At 41.0% G+C, this 14474-nt stretch overlaps 2 protein-coding genes across 3 annotated transcripts in view; both read right to left on the bottom strand.

Moving 5' to 3' along the window:
* LOC133560672 (general transcription factor 3C polypeptide 1-like) overlaps positions 1–1045 on the bottom strand; it is a 50618-nt gene extending 49573 nt beyond the window's left edge. The window contains exon 1 of one of the 2 annotated variants that reach the window (XM_061913457.1): positions 589–1044. In XM_061913457.1, the coding sequence (XP_061769441.1) occupies positions 589–809 (221 nt within the window). In that variant the 5' untranslated portion in view covers positions 810–1044. Of the gene's footprint in view, positions 1–588 lie in introns of both variants that reach the window. The other variant, XM_061913467.1, reaches the window with a different exon arrangement.
* A 4962-nt stretch (positions 1046–6007) lies between these two features.
* LOC133560682 (axin-1-like) overlaps positions 6008–14474 on the bottom strand; it is a 36283-nt gene continuing 27816 nt past the window's right edge. The window contains exons 11-13 of the mRNA XM_061913481.1: positions 12935–13240; positions 10403–10552; positions 6008–10334 (exon numbers count right to left, since the gene is read on the bottom strand). Of these exons, the coding sequence (XP_061769465.1) occupies positions 10208–10334; positions 10403–10552; positions 12935–13240 (583 nt within the window). The 3' untranslated portion in view covers positions 6008–10207. The remainder of the gene's footprint in view (positions 10335–10402; positions 10553–12934; positions 13241–14474) is intronic.

Consider the following 14474-nt stretch of genomic DNA (forward strand, 5'->3'; position numbering starts at 1 on the left):
GGTACACTTCAACTGTGAGAGACAGAATGTGGGAAAAAAATCCAGGAATTAACATTGTAGCAATTTTAAAGAACGTATTTGTAAATTATGGTGGAAAATAAGTATTTGGTCAACCATTCAAAGCTCTCACTGATGGAAGGAGGTTTTGGCTCAAAATCTCACGATACATGGCCCCATTCATTCTTTCCTTAACACGGATCAATCGTCCTGCCCCCTTAGTAGAAAAACAGCCCAAAAGCATGATGTTTCCACCCCCATGCTTCACAGTAGGTATGGTGTTCTTGGGATGCAACTCAGTATTCTTCTTCCTCCAAACACGATGATTTGAGTTTATACCAAAATGGATACATGGATGATACAGCAGAGGATTGGGAGAATGTCATGTGGTCAGATGAAACCAAAATATAACTTTTGGGTATAAACTCAACTTGTCACTCTATTATGGCTGGTTTGTCGACAGTTTTGGGATAGTTTGGGCCTTCTATCTCAAGTATAATCACTCCTTGTTTAAATCCCATGTGTTTTATTAATACTATGAATGTGTTGTCACATTCATATTATTAGTGGCCATTAGTAGGACGCACGTACCTGTCGTACAGCACGACGTCCTCCCTCTCGGCGGGCAGCAGGTAGAACGTCAGGTCGCCGTTGTCGACCAGCGACTTCCAGATGAACTCCTTCGTGCTGTCGTCCAGCTTCAGGGGGAACTTCGGCGTCCGGTCTCGGAGTCGTATCCACAAAGTGGGGATGGTGATGCCGTCCAGACCCTCCAGAGCCACTTCGTCCTCCACCATGCTCAGCGGGTCCATGGCCGGGGTCAGCTCGCCAGCTAGCTCCTTAGCTTAGCCGCTCGACGTCCGTGTAAAGTTGACCGCTTGGTGAAAAGTGGGATTTATTTAAAAAAAAAAATGAATAAATAACACTTTTAGTAAAGTGTATTTACCAGTTTATCTACATTTTGTGGTGAGTCAACAAAGCTCATGCCGTTCTTTACGTCGTCTTTGGCACACTTCCGCCACAAGGTGGCAGTCAACGCGCGGCTTTGTGTTCTTCTTCTGGGGTGGTTTTGCTGCTGCCATTACTGCCACTTACCGGTTGGAAGCATGTACTGCAACATTTTATTACACATTCCTGATTTTATATAAACCATCCATCCATCCATTTACTACCGCTTATTCCCTTTGGGGTCGCGGAGGGCACTGGTGCCTATCTCAGCTACAATCGGGCGGAAGGCATGGTACACCCTGGACAAGTCGCCATCTCATCCATTATTTATAAATGTAAACATTTACAAACAGTAAATACACAAACAGTAAAAGAACAGCACCATCCATTTTCTACCGCTTATTCCCTATCGGGTCGCTGGTGTTTATCTCAGCTACAATCGTGCGGAAGGCGGTGTACACCCTGGACAAGTCGCCACCCCATCGCAGGGCCAACACAGATAGACAACACTCACATTCACACACTAGGGCCAATTTAGTGTTGCCAATCAACCTTCCATCCATCCATTTTCTACCGCTTATTCCCTTTAGGGGTCGCGGGGGGCGCTGGTGCCTATCTCAGCTACAATCGGGCGGAAGGTGGGGTACACCCTGGACAAGTCACCACCTCATCCGTTGTTTATAAATGTAAACATTTACATCCATCCATCAATCCATATTGTACCGCTTATTCCCTTTTGGGGTCGCGGGGGGCGCTGGCGCCTATCTCAGCTACAATCGGGCAGAAGGCGGGGTACACCCTGGACAAGTTGCCACCTCATCCATTATTTATAAATTTAAACATTTACAAACAGTAGAAAATAATCAAAGTAAATACACAAACAGTACAAAACAGTAAAAAAACAGCACCATCCATTTTCTACCGCTTATTCCCTTTCGGGTCGCTGGTGCTTATCTCAGCTACAATCGAGCGGAAGGCAGGGTACACCCTGGACAAGTCGCCACCTCATCCGTTATTTATAAATTTAAACATTTAAAAACAGTAGAAAACAATAATCAAAGTAAATACACAAACAGTATAAAACAGTAAAAAAACAGCACCATCCATTTTCTACCGCTTATTCCCTTTCGGGTCGCTGGCGCTTATCTCAGCTACAATCGGGCAGAAGGCGGTATACACCCTGGACAAGTCGCCAACTCATCCGTTATTTATAAATGTAAACATTTACAAACAGTGGAAAATAATCAAAGTAAATACACAAACAGTACAAAACAGTAAAAGAACAGCACCATCCATTTTCTACCGCTTATTCCCTTTCGGGTCGCTGGTGCTTATCTCAGCTACAATCGGGCAGAAGGCGGGGTACACCCTGGACGAGTCGCCACTCCATCGCAGGGCCAACATAGATAGACAGACAACATTCACACTCACATTCACACACTAGGGACCATTTGTGTTGCCAATCAACCTTCCATCCATCCATTTTCCTACCGCTTATTCCCTTTTGGGGTCACGGGGGGCGCTGGCGCCTATATCAGCTACAATCGGGCAGAAGGCGGGGTACACCCAGGACAAGTCGCCACATCATCCGTTATTTATAAATGTAAAGATTTACAAACAGTAGAAAATAATAATCAAAGTAAATACACAAACAGTACAAAACAGTAAAAGAACAGCACCATCCATTTTCTACCGCTTATTCCCTATCGGGTCGCTGGTGCTTATCTCTGCTACAATCCGGCGGAAGGCGGTGTACACCCTGGACAAGTCGCCACCTCATCCGTTATTTATAAACGTAAACATTTACAAACAGTAGAAAATAATAATCAAAGTAAATACACAAACAGTACAAAACAGTAAAAAAAACAGCACCATCCATTTTCTACCGCTTATTCCCTTTCGGCTCGCTGGTGCTTATCTCAGCTACAATCGGGCGGAAGGCGGGGTACACCCTGGACAAGTCGCCTTCCCATCGCAGGGCCAACACGGATAGACAGACAATATTCACACTCATATTCACATATTCAATTTAGTGTTGCCAATCAACCTTCCATCCATCCATTTTCTACCGCTTATTCCCTTAAGGGGTCGCTGGCGCCTATCTCTGCTACAATAGGGCGGAAGGCGGCATACACCCTGGAAAAGTCACCACCTCATCCATTATTTATAAATGTAAACATTTACAAACAGTAAAAAATAATAATCAAAGTAAATATACAAACAGTAAAAAAACAGCACCATCCATTTTCTACCGCTTATTCCCTTTAGGGGTTGCGGGGGGCGCTGGTGACTATCTCAGCTACAATCGGGCGGAAGGCAGCGTACACCCTGGACAAGTCACTACCTCAATCCGCTAAGATCCCGCACGCAGGATTGAACCCTGACTACTCAATGTTTATTTATATAGCCCTAAATCACAATTGTCTAAAACGGCTGCTCAAACCACAACAACATCCTCGGTAGAGCCCACATAAGGGCAAGGAAAAACTCACCCCAGTGGGACGTCGGGGACAGTGACAATGATGACTATGAGAAACCTTGGAGAGGACCGCATATGTGGGCAACCCCCCACCCACCCAGGGGACCGAAAGCAATGGATGTCGAGCGGGTCTAACATAATACTGTGAAAGTCCAATCCATAGTGGATCTAACATAACCGTAAGAGACCAGTCCAAAGTGGATCTAATATAGTAACGAGAGTCCCGTCCAAAGTGGAGTCAGCAGGAAACCATCCCAAGCGGAGGCGGATCAGCAGCGAAGAGCTGTCCCCAGTCGATACACAGGCGAGCAGTCCATCCTGGGTTCCGACTCTGGACAGCCAGTACTTCATCCATGGCCACCGGACCGGACCCCCTCCACAAGGGAGAGGGGGACAGAGGAGGAAGCTCAGGACCTTCGTATTGTGAGTCGACGCACTAACCCCTCTTTCACCGTGCTGCCCGGTTGTAAATTTGAGGTAACTAAAATAGAATGCAATATATATCCATCCATCCATTTTTCCTACCGCTTGTCCCTTTTGGGGACGTAGGAGCCTATCTCAGCTGCATATATGTGTGTATGTATATATATATATATATATATATACATACACACACATATATATATATATATATATACACATATATGTATATATATATATATACGCATATATACATATAGACATATATACTGTATATATATATATATATATATATATATATATACACATATATATACACATATGCAAACCCCATTTCCATGAGTTGAGAAATTGTTATATGTTAAATACAAACGGAATACAATTGCAAATCCTTTTCAACCCATATTCAGTTGAATGCACTACAAAGACAAGATATTTGATGTTCAAACTCATAAACTTTTTTTTTTTTTTTTTTTTGCAAATAATAATTAACTTAGAATTTCATGGCTGCAACACGTGCCAAAGTAGTTGGGAAAGGGCATGTTCACCACTGTGTTACATCACCTTTTCTTTTAACAACACTCAAATGTTTGGGATCTGAGGAAACTAATTGTTGAAGCTTTGAAAGTGGAATTCTTTCCCATTCTTGTTTTATGTAGAGCTTCAGTCGTTCAACAGTCCGGGGTCTCCGCTGTCATATTTTACGCTTCATAATGCGCCACACATTTTCCATGGGAGACAGTTCTGGACTGCAGGCGGGCCAGGAAAGTAACCGCACTCTTTTTTTACGAAGCCACGCTGTTGTAACACGTGCTGAATGTGGCTTGGCATTGTCTTGCTGAAATAAGCAGGGGCGTCCATGAAAAGGAGGACGCTTACATGGCAGCGTATGTTGCTCCAAAACCTGTATGTGAAAGTTACCCATGCCTTGGGCACTAATGCACCCCCATACCATCACAGATGCTGGCTTTTGAAATTTGCGTCGATAGGTCTGGATGGCTCCCTTCCCCTTTGGTCCGGATGACACGATGTTGAATATTTCCAAAAACAATTGGAAATGTGGACTCGTCAGACCACAGAACACTTTTCCACTTTGCATCAGTCCATCTTAGATGATCTCGGGACCAGGAAAGCCGGCGGCGTTTCAGGATGTTGTTGATAAATGGCTTTCACTTTGCATAGTAGAAGTTCAACTTGCACTTACAGATGTAGCGACCAACTGTAGTTACTGACAGTGGTTTTCTAAAGTGTTCCTGAGCCCATGTGGTGATATCCTTTAGAGATTGATGTCGGTTTTTGATACTGAGGGACCGAAGGTCATGGTCATTCAATGTTGTTTTCCGGCCATGCCGCTTACATAGAGTGATTTCTCCAGATTCTCTGAACCTTTTGATGATATTATGGACCGTAGATGTTGAAATCCCTAAATTTCTTGCTATTACACTTTGAGAAACGTTGTTCTTAAACTGTTTTGACTATTTGCTCACGCAGTTGTGGACAAAGGGGTGTACCTCGCCCCATTCTTTCTTGTGAAAGACTGAGCATTTTTTGGGAAGCTGTTTTTATACCCAATCACGGCAAACACCTGTTCACAATTTGCCTGCACACCTGTGGGATGTTCCAAATACGTGTTTGATGAGCATTCCTCAACTTTATCAGTATTTATTGCCACCTTTCCCAACTTTTTTGTCAAACTCTAAAGGTAATGATTTGCAAAAAAAAAATGTTTATCACTTTGAACATCAAATATGTTGTCTTTGTAGCATATTCAACTGAATACGGGTTGAAAATGATTTGCAAATCATTGTATTTCGTTTATATTTACATCTGACACAATTTCTCAACTCATATGGAAACGGGGTTTGTAATAGTTTCACACAAAAAAAAATGCAGCACAAACAAATGGACAAGTTTGGGGAGATTTTGACAAGGGCTGGATGACATCACTAGTCAGAACCTTTTTTTTTTAATTAGTATTATTGCCTTAAAAACTCCAAAAGGCAAGAATTAAAAATGTTTGCAGCACAAGCAATTTAAAAAAATGGGGAGATTTTAACTTCAACATAGGTATAAAAATCCCATTTTTTGCAAAACATATACTACTTTGTTAAATGTTATTGAACTCGTTTCCATGTTCTGTAATACGTGCTTCCGACACAGCAGTGTTTATCCATCGTCTTTATTATGAAGTACCTTTTGCAAAGAAATGTACAAGTGGAAGCAGCACATCGGTGACACCGTGGATGTGCGGCGCGGGTGAGAAAGGCGTGTGTATGAAATGATAAATGTACATATTTACAGCAGACCGTCATCAGGCGACGACAAGGAGGAGGTGACCGAGCGTGTCTGGAAGCTAAAAAATATATATAATAATTACAATAGGCCTAAATGAGGGGGCAAAATAAACAACACGATAAAGAAAAAGAGAAAGCTAAGATAAAAAGGCACTGTGTTTTACACAAACTGACAACACAACATGTTGCAGTTTGCAGACAAACAATACATCGACATGGACATCTGGAAAACATTCCTTACAAAGAACATGCTTGGTGATTATTGAAGTTATTATTTTTTTTATACAAACAAATCAGTTTAAAAAGTGTCATATCGAGGGATGGGTTTGAAGTCATTTTGGGTTCCGTTTGTTTCCCTCCCCAGGACAAAAATAAAGATGTCACCAGAGGCCCACTTCCTGGTTGGAGAAGCACATTCAACTGCTAACAGATTAACATGAAACCTTATCGCACGCACACTCACGCACACACGCACTCTCCTACGTGCTGGCGAAAGTTACATTCACGTCCCAACAGACCGCTTGGCATTCAGATTACGATGGGACGGCTGGGAGTTGACCAAATGTTACCAATATTCCTCGAGTTGGCACGACTTAGCGATAAAACTCACTTCTTCAAAAAATATCGCTCGGTTAACAAACTCCAAATGCCAGAATAAAAAAATCATTTTTCTTTAAAGTATTTTGAGCGCAATTCATAGCTGCAACCAGCAGAGGCGCTGCCGATCCAGTCTGGGCGAGTTTGCTGTATAAAGAAGAATAAAAAGTCGAAAGCAGGGGTGTCCAAAGTGCGGCCCCGGGGGCCATTTTAAAAGTGTTACAAAAAAAACATTAAAGGCCTACTGAAACCCACTACTACACAGTCTGATAGTTTATATATCAATGATGAAATATTAACATTCCAACACATGCCAATACGGCCTTTTAAGTTTACTAAATTACAATTTTAAATTTCCCGCGGAGTTTCCTGTTGAAAACGTCACGGAATGATGACGCGTGTTTGTGACGTTATTGGTTGGGGGGGACATATTAGCTCAGCACCACTTACGGCTAAAAGTCGTCTCTTTTCATCGCGCAATTACACAGTAATTTGGACATCTGTGTTGCTGAATCTTTTGCAATTTGTTCAATTAATAATGGAGAAGTCAAAGTAGAAAGATGGAGGTGGGAAGCTTTAAGCCTTTAGCAACACAAACACACGGTGTTTCCTTGTTTAAAATTCCCGGAGGTGAAGCTTTACTATGGATCAGAGCGGTAAAGCGAACATGGATCCCGACTACATGTCAACCGGCAGTTTTCGGTGAGAAAATTGTGAAAATAAGTCGCCTCTTACCAGAGATCAGCGGAGCCAGCGACCTCCTGCAGCTGCCGTGACTTTTCTCAGAGACTCTGCCGTCAAAACACCCGTGGCCACACTCTTCCGACTTTGAGGTACAGTTTAACTCACTAAAACACTAGCAACACAATAGGCAGATAAGGGATTTTCCAGAATTATCCAAGGAAATGTGTCTAATAACATCTGAATCGCTCTCACTGCAATCGCCTTTTTTCTTCTTCTTTGTAGTCCTTCACTCTAACTTTCCTCATCCACGAATCTTTCATCCTCGCTCAAATTAATGGGGAAATTGTCGCTTTCTCGGTCCAAATAGCTCTTGCTGCTGGAGGCTATGATTATAAACAATGTGAGGATGTGCAGAGCCCTACAACTAGTGACGTCACGCGTACATGGTCTGCTACTTCCGGTACAGGTTAGGCTTTTTTATTAGCGACTTAAAGTTGCGAACTTTATCGTCGATGTTCTCTACTAAATTTTTTCAGCAAAAATATGGCAATATCACGAAATGATCAAGTATGACACATAGAATGGACCTGCTATCCCCGTTTAAATAAGTAAATCTCATTTCAGTAGGCCTTTAAAGAGTGGTCAAACGTAAAGAGAAAATGTTGCAATATTAGCTCTCCTAACACAAAGCTGCCATGTCCTTTACTTTAAATCTGTCATTGCTCAGTAAATACAAAGTTCTAATCGACAAAAACATCAGAATTTTGTTCTAGCGATTTCAGCATTGAAAATAAAAATGATACTGGTATGTCTTATTTTTAACACTTTTATGAGTGGGGGGCCTTTTGGATCTCCAGGACCTTTTATTCTTAAAAATGTCATTGTTCCAAAAATAATAAACCAAAAGCAATATTGTTATGAATAATTTTTCTATCTATGCTCCAATTATTTTACATCAAATATTCTACTTTAAACATTTTTAGGGGGCTAATATTGTATACTTTTTCCGTCCATCCGTTTTCTACCACTTGTCCCTTTTTGGGGTTACGGGAGCCTGGTTCAGCTGCATTCGGGCGCTAGGTGGGGTACGCCCTAGACAAGTCGCCACCTCATCGCAGATTGCATACTTTGTTTTTCCTATTAGGATTGGCCTTTGACAAATAAGGCATGACACATAAAAATAGTTTAAACTTTATGTCAACGGATATATCTTAAGTTAATCTCTAGATATTTAAGTGTTAAAATAAAAAATTAAATATATATGTCTATATATTTATAGAATAGGATTGTGAATCTTTGGGCACCACACGATTTGATTCAAAGTCAATACTTTAATAACATTGGGTGCCAGTTCTATGATTAACTACATTCCTCCATAAAATATATGAACAGCTCTGATACATTTCTATATTACTTAAACGAAAACTGTTTTTGTTTAATAAAATTCTACCCAAACATTTAATAAAGTGGTTGGACAGCACTGATTTTTGGGAAGAAAAAAAAAAAGATTTTTGAATGTTTTCAATCGATTCTGAATCGTTACAAATAATCGCAATTAGTACCGGAATCCATTTTTTTGAGAGCCCTAATATATACATGACCTATTTTTAATGACTGAGACCCAAAGTTGAGGGAAGCCGGAGGGGTCAGAATATTGGATTGTTATTAAAAATTAAAAATATGCTTTCTTTTCAGTGTGGGGCCCACAGAGGGAAAAAGTTTGGACACCCCTGCAACAAAGCATGCACCTCCAAATGTTAAAATATGTTTTTTTCCATTAAAAAAAAAAAGTACAATTGTATACACGTTTTTGAATAAATTAGTACTAAAATAAATCGTTAATTTAAGCATAACGGATAATTTAGTGTGATGACTTTTTATTTGACGGTTTAGCTTTCGCAGTCCGTCCACTAGCTGGCATTTCTTTTCATGCGACTCGCTGCCATGTAGCTTCCCGATATAGAGAAGGACTTTGTTTTCTCCACGTCTTGGTTAAAACGCTCAAAACGAAGCGAAAAACCACAACAATTGTGTGGATGTGAACAACATTCCTCGTTGTGGTCTGTGGTACTCAAATACGGGCGGGGGGTGGGGGAGGGCGCGTGGTCGTGTTCTTTGGCTAGTTCAGGCAGATAAATATCAGCGGGTGTCACATTGCCAAGCGTCGGCTGGCTGGCGAGTGTGTAAGAATAAGAAGACGGAGGAAGTTGTTGGGTAAGACGAACAAAGAGATCCTGATACGGGAAAATGAACAATAGTCATAATACCACGTGAATTAGTCATAGTACCTGCCGTGTCAGAAGCATACTTGTCCCATCAAAATAAAAGAGTAGCTTTGGTAAACACCTTGTGTAGAGAACTGTTGAATTGGAGAGATGGCAACGTGACGTCACAGGACTCAGTTTCTCCGAAAGGACCGGCTTCCTTATCATAATCCGTCCTCGTTAATCTCGTGGCAAGCTGGTGAGGAACGGAGAGGTTGTCGGGGTGTCTCTGAGCACCGACTGAAGAGATCCTGTGGTCGTGTAGCAGCATGGTCGCGGTCTCCTCCGGAGAACAAGTGGAAGACTTTAGCTCCGCCCCTTTCCCTCCATGGCGGCTTCAGAGTGGACAGACAGGAGGTTTGAAAGGTCCGCAATGAAAGCAAGATAAGACGTGATCTTCCGGCCTGTCTTTGATCCAAACATCCTACACACGCTGCTCCTTCCTTTCATCCCACTTTCTTTGCTTTTTCTTCATTTGCAAACTTACTCCGCGTGGCAACAGTCGCCTCACTTTCGCCGCCGCTTCAGTCCACCTTCTCCACCTTGCCGATGATCTTCTCCTCGAAAATGGGCAGTATGGCGTCGTCGTCTCGGACCTCCTCGAACACCACACCGCAGTCAAACTCGTCGCTGACTTTCTTGAAGTAGAACCTGCAGGCGGGAGGCGTTGAGGTATTCCCGTTTGTTTGTGCATCCCCCCCCGTGACCGTTCACCTCACCTGTAGTGGCCCTTTTTGGTCAGCAGCTCCTTGAACTGGCCCAAAGTCACCACACGGCCCTTGACTGAGGTCCGGTAGGGGATGGGTTCGCCACAGAAGTAGTAGGCGACCGTCATGTTCTCACACACTTGCCGCTTTCCAGACTTGTGCCTTCAGGGGATGAAAAAAAAAAAAATGGCAAAAATAGTAGTCACAATTGTTTTGATTGATATTACCGTATTTTTCGGACTATAAGTCGCAGTTTTTTTTCATAGTTTTGCCAGGGGTGCGACTTATACTCAGGAGCGACTTATGTGTGAAATTATTAACACATTACCGTATAATATCAAATAATATTATTTAACTCATTCACGTAAGAGACTAGACATATAAGATTTCATGGGATTTAGCAATTAGAAGTGACTGATTGTTTGGTAAACGTATAGCATGTTTTATATCTCATAGTTATTTGAATGACTCTTACCATAATATGTTACGTTAACATACCAGGCACCTTCTCAGTTGGTTATTTATGCCTCATATAACGTAAACTTATTGAGCCTTTTAGTCACTATTCTTCATTTATTTTAAATTGTCTTTCAAATGGGCAGTTTAGCTCGGTTGGTAGAGTGGCCGTGCCAGCAACTTGAAGGTTACTGACAAGACACTTTACCCACCTGCTTCCAGTGCCACCCACACTGGTTTGAATGTAACTGAGATATTGGGTTTAACTATGTAAAGCGCTTTGAGTCACTAGAGAAAAAGCGCTATATAAATATAATTCACTAAATGTCTATTCTTGCTGTTGGGTTTTATCAAATAAATTTCCCCCAAAAATGCAACTTATATATGTTTTTTTCCTTCTTTGTTATGCATTTTCGGCAGGTGCAACTTATATCCGGAGCGACTTTTATCCGAGAAATACGGTAATACAATTATTAAATAATTTGAAAACATGATTATTTATTTTACCACAACTCAACTTTAAATATTTTTTAAGAAAACAAACCCATATAAATTAGAAACCAACAAGTCAAATAATAGTAACAGCATAAAAAAAAAAAAAAATCTGTTTTTCTGTTTTAATTTTGAATTTTGTTTACCTTTTAAACTTATTTTTACCACCATTGTACGTGCTTTTTTTTGTCTATAATACAATTTAATAAAATGTTCTCTAACTAAACGCAAAAACCTTTGCATCTTTTTGACAATTTGGACCAGGATTTTGAGTCAAAGCATAATATTTTGGTAAATGTATCAGCAGTGTCGCTGCAGGTTTCAACAAGTCCAACTGAAGACTTTTTCCAACACCATAAAGAATACAATTTCAGACCCATTTGACATCGATAGATGAGATTGATTGATTTAAATTTTTATTAGTAGATTGCACAGTACAGTACATATTCCGTCCAATTGACCACTAAATGGTAACACCCCAATAAGTTTTTCAACTTGTTTAAGACGGGGTCCTCATTAATCAATTCATGGTAGATATTGCATTATTCATGATTGAGAATAAACTTTCCCGAGCACCGATGTGAAGTGAAGTGAATTATATTTATATAGCGCTTTTCTCAAGTGACTCAAAGCGCTTTACATAGTGAAACCCAAAATCTAAGTTACATTTAAACCAGTGTGGGTGGCACTGGGAGCAGGTGGGTAAAGTGTCTTGCCCAAGGACACAACGGCAGTGACTAGGATGGCCGAGGCGGGAATCGAACCTGCAACCCTCAAGTTGCTGGCACGGCCACTCTACCAACTGAGCTATGCCACCGATGTGAGAAAGCAGCTAACCAACCGATGACGTCAACATAGCCACATACGCATGTTAGCTCTCTGTGATCACAGCGCCGCTATAGTTTGTCTGCATTAGTGCTTATAACAACAATATCACAAATACTTGGTAAGTAGTCATTTCACAAAATGCAAACGGGGTATAATTGGCGCTTTTTGGATGGTTATTTCTTGTGTTTTATGGGCGGAATAGAGAACCTTTAATGGGCTCCATTGTAAGCGGACTTTTGTTCGCATTTATGTATGAGTTATATTGCATTAAAAAAAAAATCTGAATTCTTGTCTTACATAATGACTGTTTGGTTTAGGACGGGGCAGTTGAGTGTTTCCGGTATGAATGAGCAGATTATATTTTCCCCAGATAAATGTTACTTCTCACAATAAGATCCTTTCATTTATGCCAGTTTCAATGATAATCTGCGTTTAATTGATTCTGTTTTATTGCCTCATTATATGATTTCGTCCACGGTTACGTAAATGTGAAAATGCCCTCCTTTTTTTGTTAAATTTAGAGATGACTGATTAGGCATACTAGAGCTGTGTCAAATCAAAAGTATCAAACATGATGAGATCCCAAACTTTTTATTTTATTAATTCGCTCACCCATCGTTTTCACCGTCAAACACCAGGGATATTTTTTTTTGTTTTGTTATAATTTTTATGATCGCGAGAAGCCATAAACGAAATCAAAAAATTTGATTCATCAGCAATATGTTCGAATGAAGCCAAGAGGCATGACGGCGCCACCTTGAGGCCCACCTTGGCTTAGCCTGCTGAAGCGCCGCCCTTCTTCGCTCTTCCTCCAGCCTGCGTCGAGTCTCCTCCAGCTGGGTAAGGGGGTTGGGAGCCGGGTTTGGGGGCATGGCCGGGTCCTGGATGAAAGGGTGCAAGGGCTGCACCTGCGCTGCCGCCACCGAGTGTGGGACGATGGCGGGTGACGCTGAGGAGGGGTTGTTGCGCAGCTGGGCCGAGACCCATGGATGGACGGCGCCGGGTCGCTCCACAGAAGTGGGACGCGGCGCCTCGCTGCTGGATCCCATCCGCCTGGAGCTGCTGGTGCTGCCGCTACAAGGGCGAAGGGGAAAGAACGGTCACTCTTGGAAGTGCTACGTAATAAAAAAAAAACAAATTAAGGGTTTGACAATCCAATACTGATATTAACGTTCAATCCGAGCACAGCACAGCAAAAAGTATCTGAAACCATTTTGTCTTACGTCTAAAAGTGCTCCTGCAGCGTGTTCACTTGTGCTAAGCTAGACAGCCAGTTAACATCTAAATGTCTTCCAACAAACACTTAAGGTTGGTCTTTTCTTCTATTTTAAGTTATTTACAAAAGGTAAACTTGGTAGGTTAGAGGCTCATAGGAACTGGCAGCTACACAACAGCTAAGCACACAAAAGCACACAAGCTAGACATGTAATAAGTGTCCTTACTTAATTGAACATTATTGCAGTCTAAAACCGCACATTTGTCAAAATAAACAAATGTGAAAAAATTATAGTTGTATATTACTTACACATACTAAGTCTCCGAGGCAGTATCATATTACACAGAATTCAGTAACAAGCGTGTCAGGTTAAGTCAACTTACTGCGTCGTGAGCTTAACTTACTTAATGTTTGTGGCCAATAGGTGTCGACAAAAAACAATTACCGCTTCACATCAACTTAATGAAAGCCTAGGCACAGTCTAGACCAGTGGTTCTCAAATGGGGGTACGGGTACCCCTGGGTGTGCTTGAAGGTATGCCAAGGGCTACGTGAGATTTTTTAAAAATATTTTAAAAATAGCAACAATTCAAAAATCCTTTATAAATATATTTATTGAATAATACTTCAACAAAATATGAATGTAAGTTCATAAACTGTGAAAAGAAATGCAACATGTCAGTGTTGATAGCTAGATTTTTGTGGACATGTTCCATAAATATTGATGTTAAAGATTGATTTTTTTTGTGAAGAAATGTTTAGAATGAAGTTGATGAATCCAGATGGATCTCTATTACAATCCCCAAAGAGGGCACTTTAAGTTGATGATGACTTCTTTGTGTATACATTTTTATTTATAATTGAATCACTTGTATATTTTTTGACAACTTTTTAGTTATTTTCATATCTTTTTTTCCAAAAAGTTCAAGAAAGACCACTACAAATGAGCAATATTTTGCACTGTTATACAATTTAATAAACCAGAAACTGATGACATAGTGCTGTATTTTACTTATTTGTCTTTTTTTCAACCAAAAATGCTTTGCTATGATTAAGGGGTACTTGAATTAAAAAAAATGTTCACAGGGGGTAC

The sequence above is a fragment of the Nerophis ophidion genome, linkage group LG01, assembly GCF_033978795.1.
Source record: "Nerophis ophidion isolate RoL-2023_Sa linkage group LG01, RoL_Noph_v1.0, whole genome shotgun sequence".
NCBI lineage: Eukaryota > Metazoa > Chordata > Actinopteri > Syngnathiformes > Syngnathidae > Nerophis > Nerophis ophidion.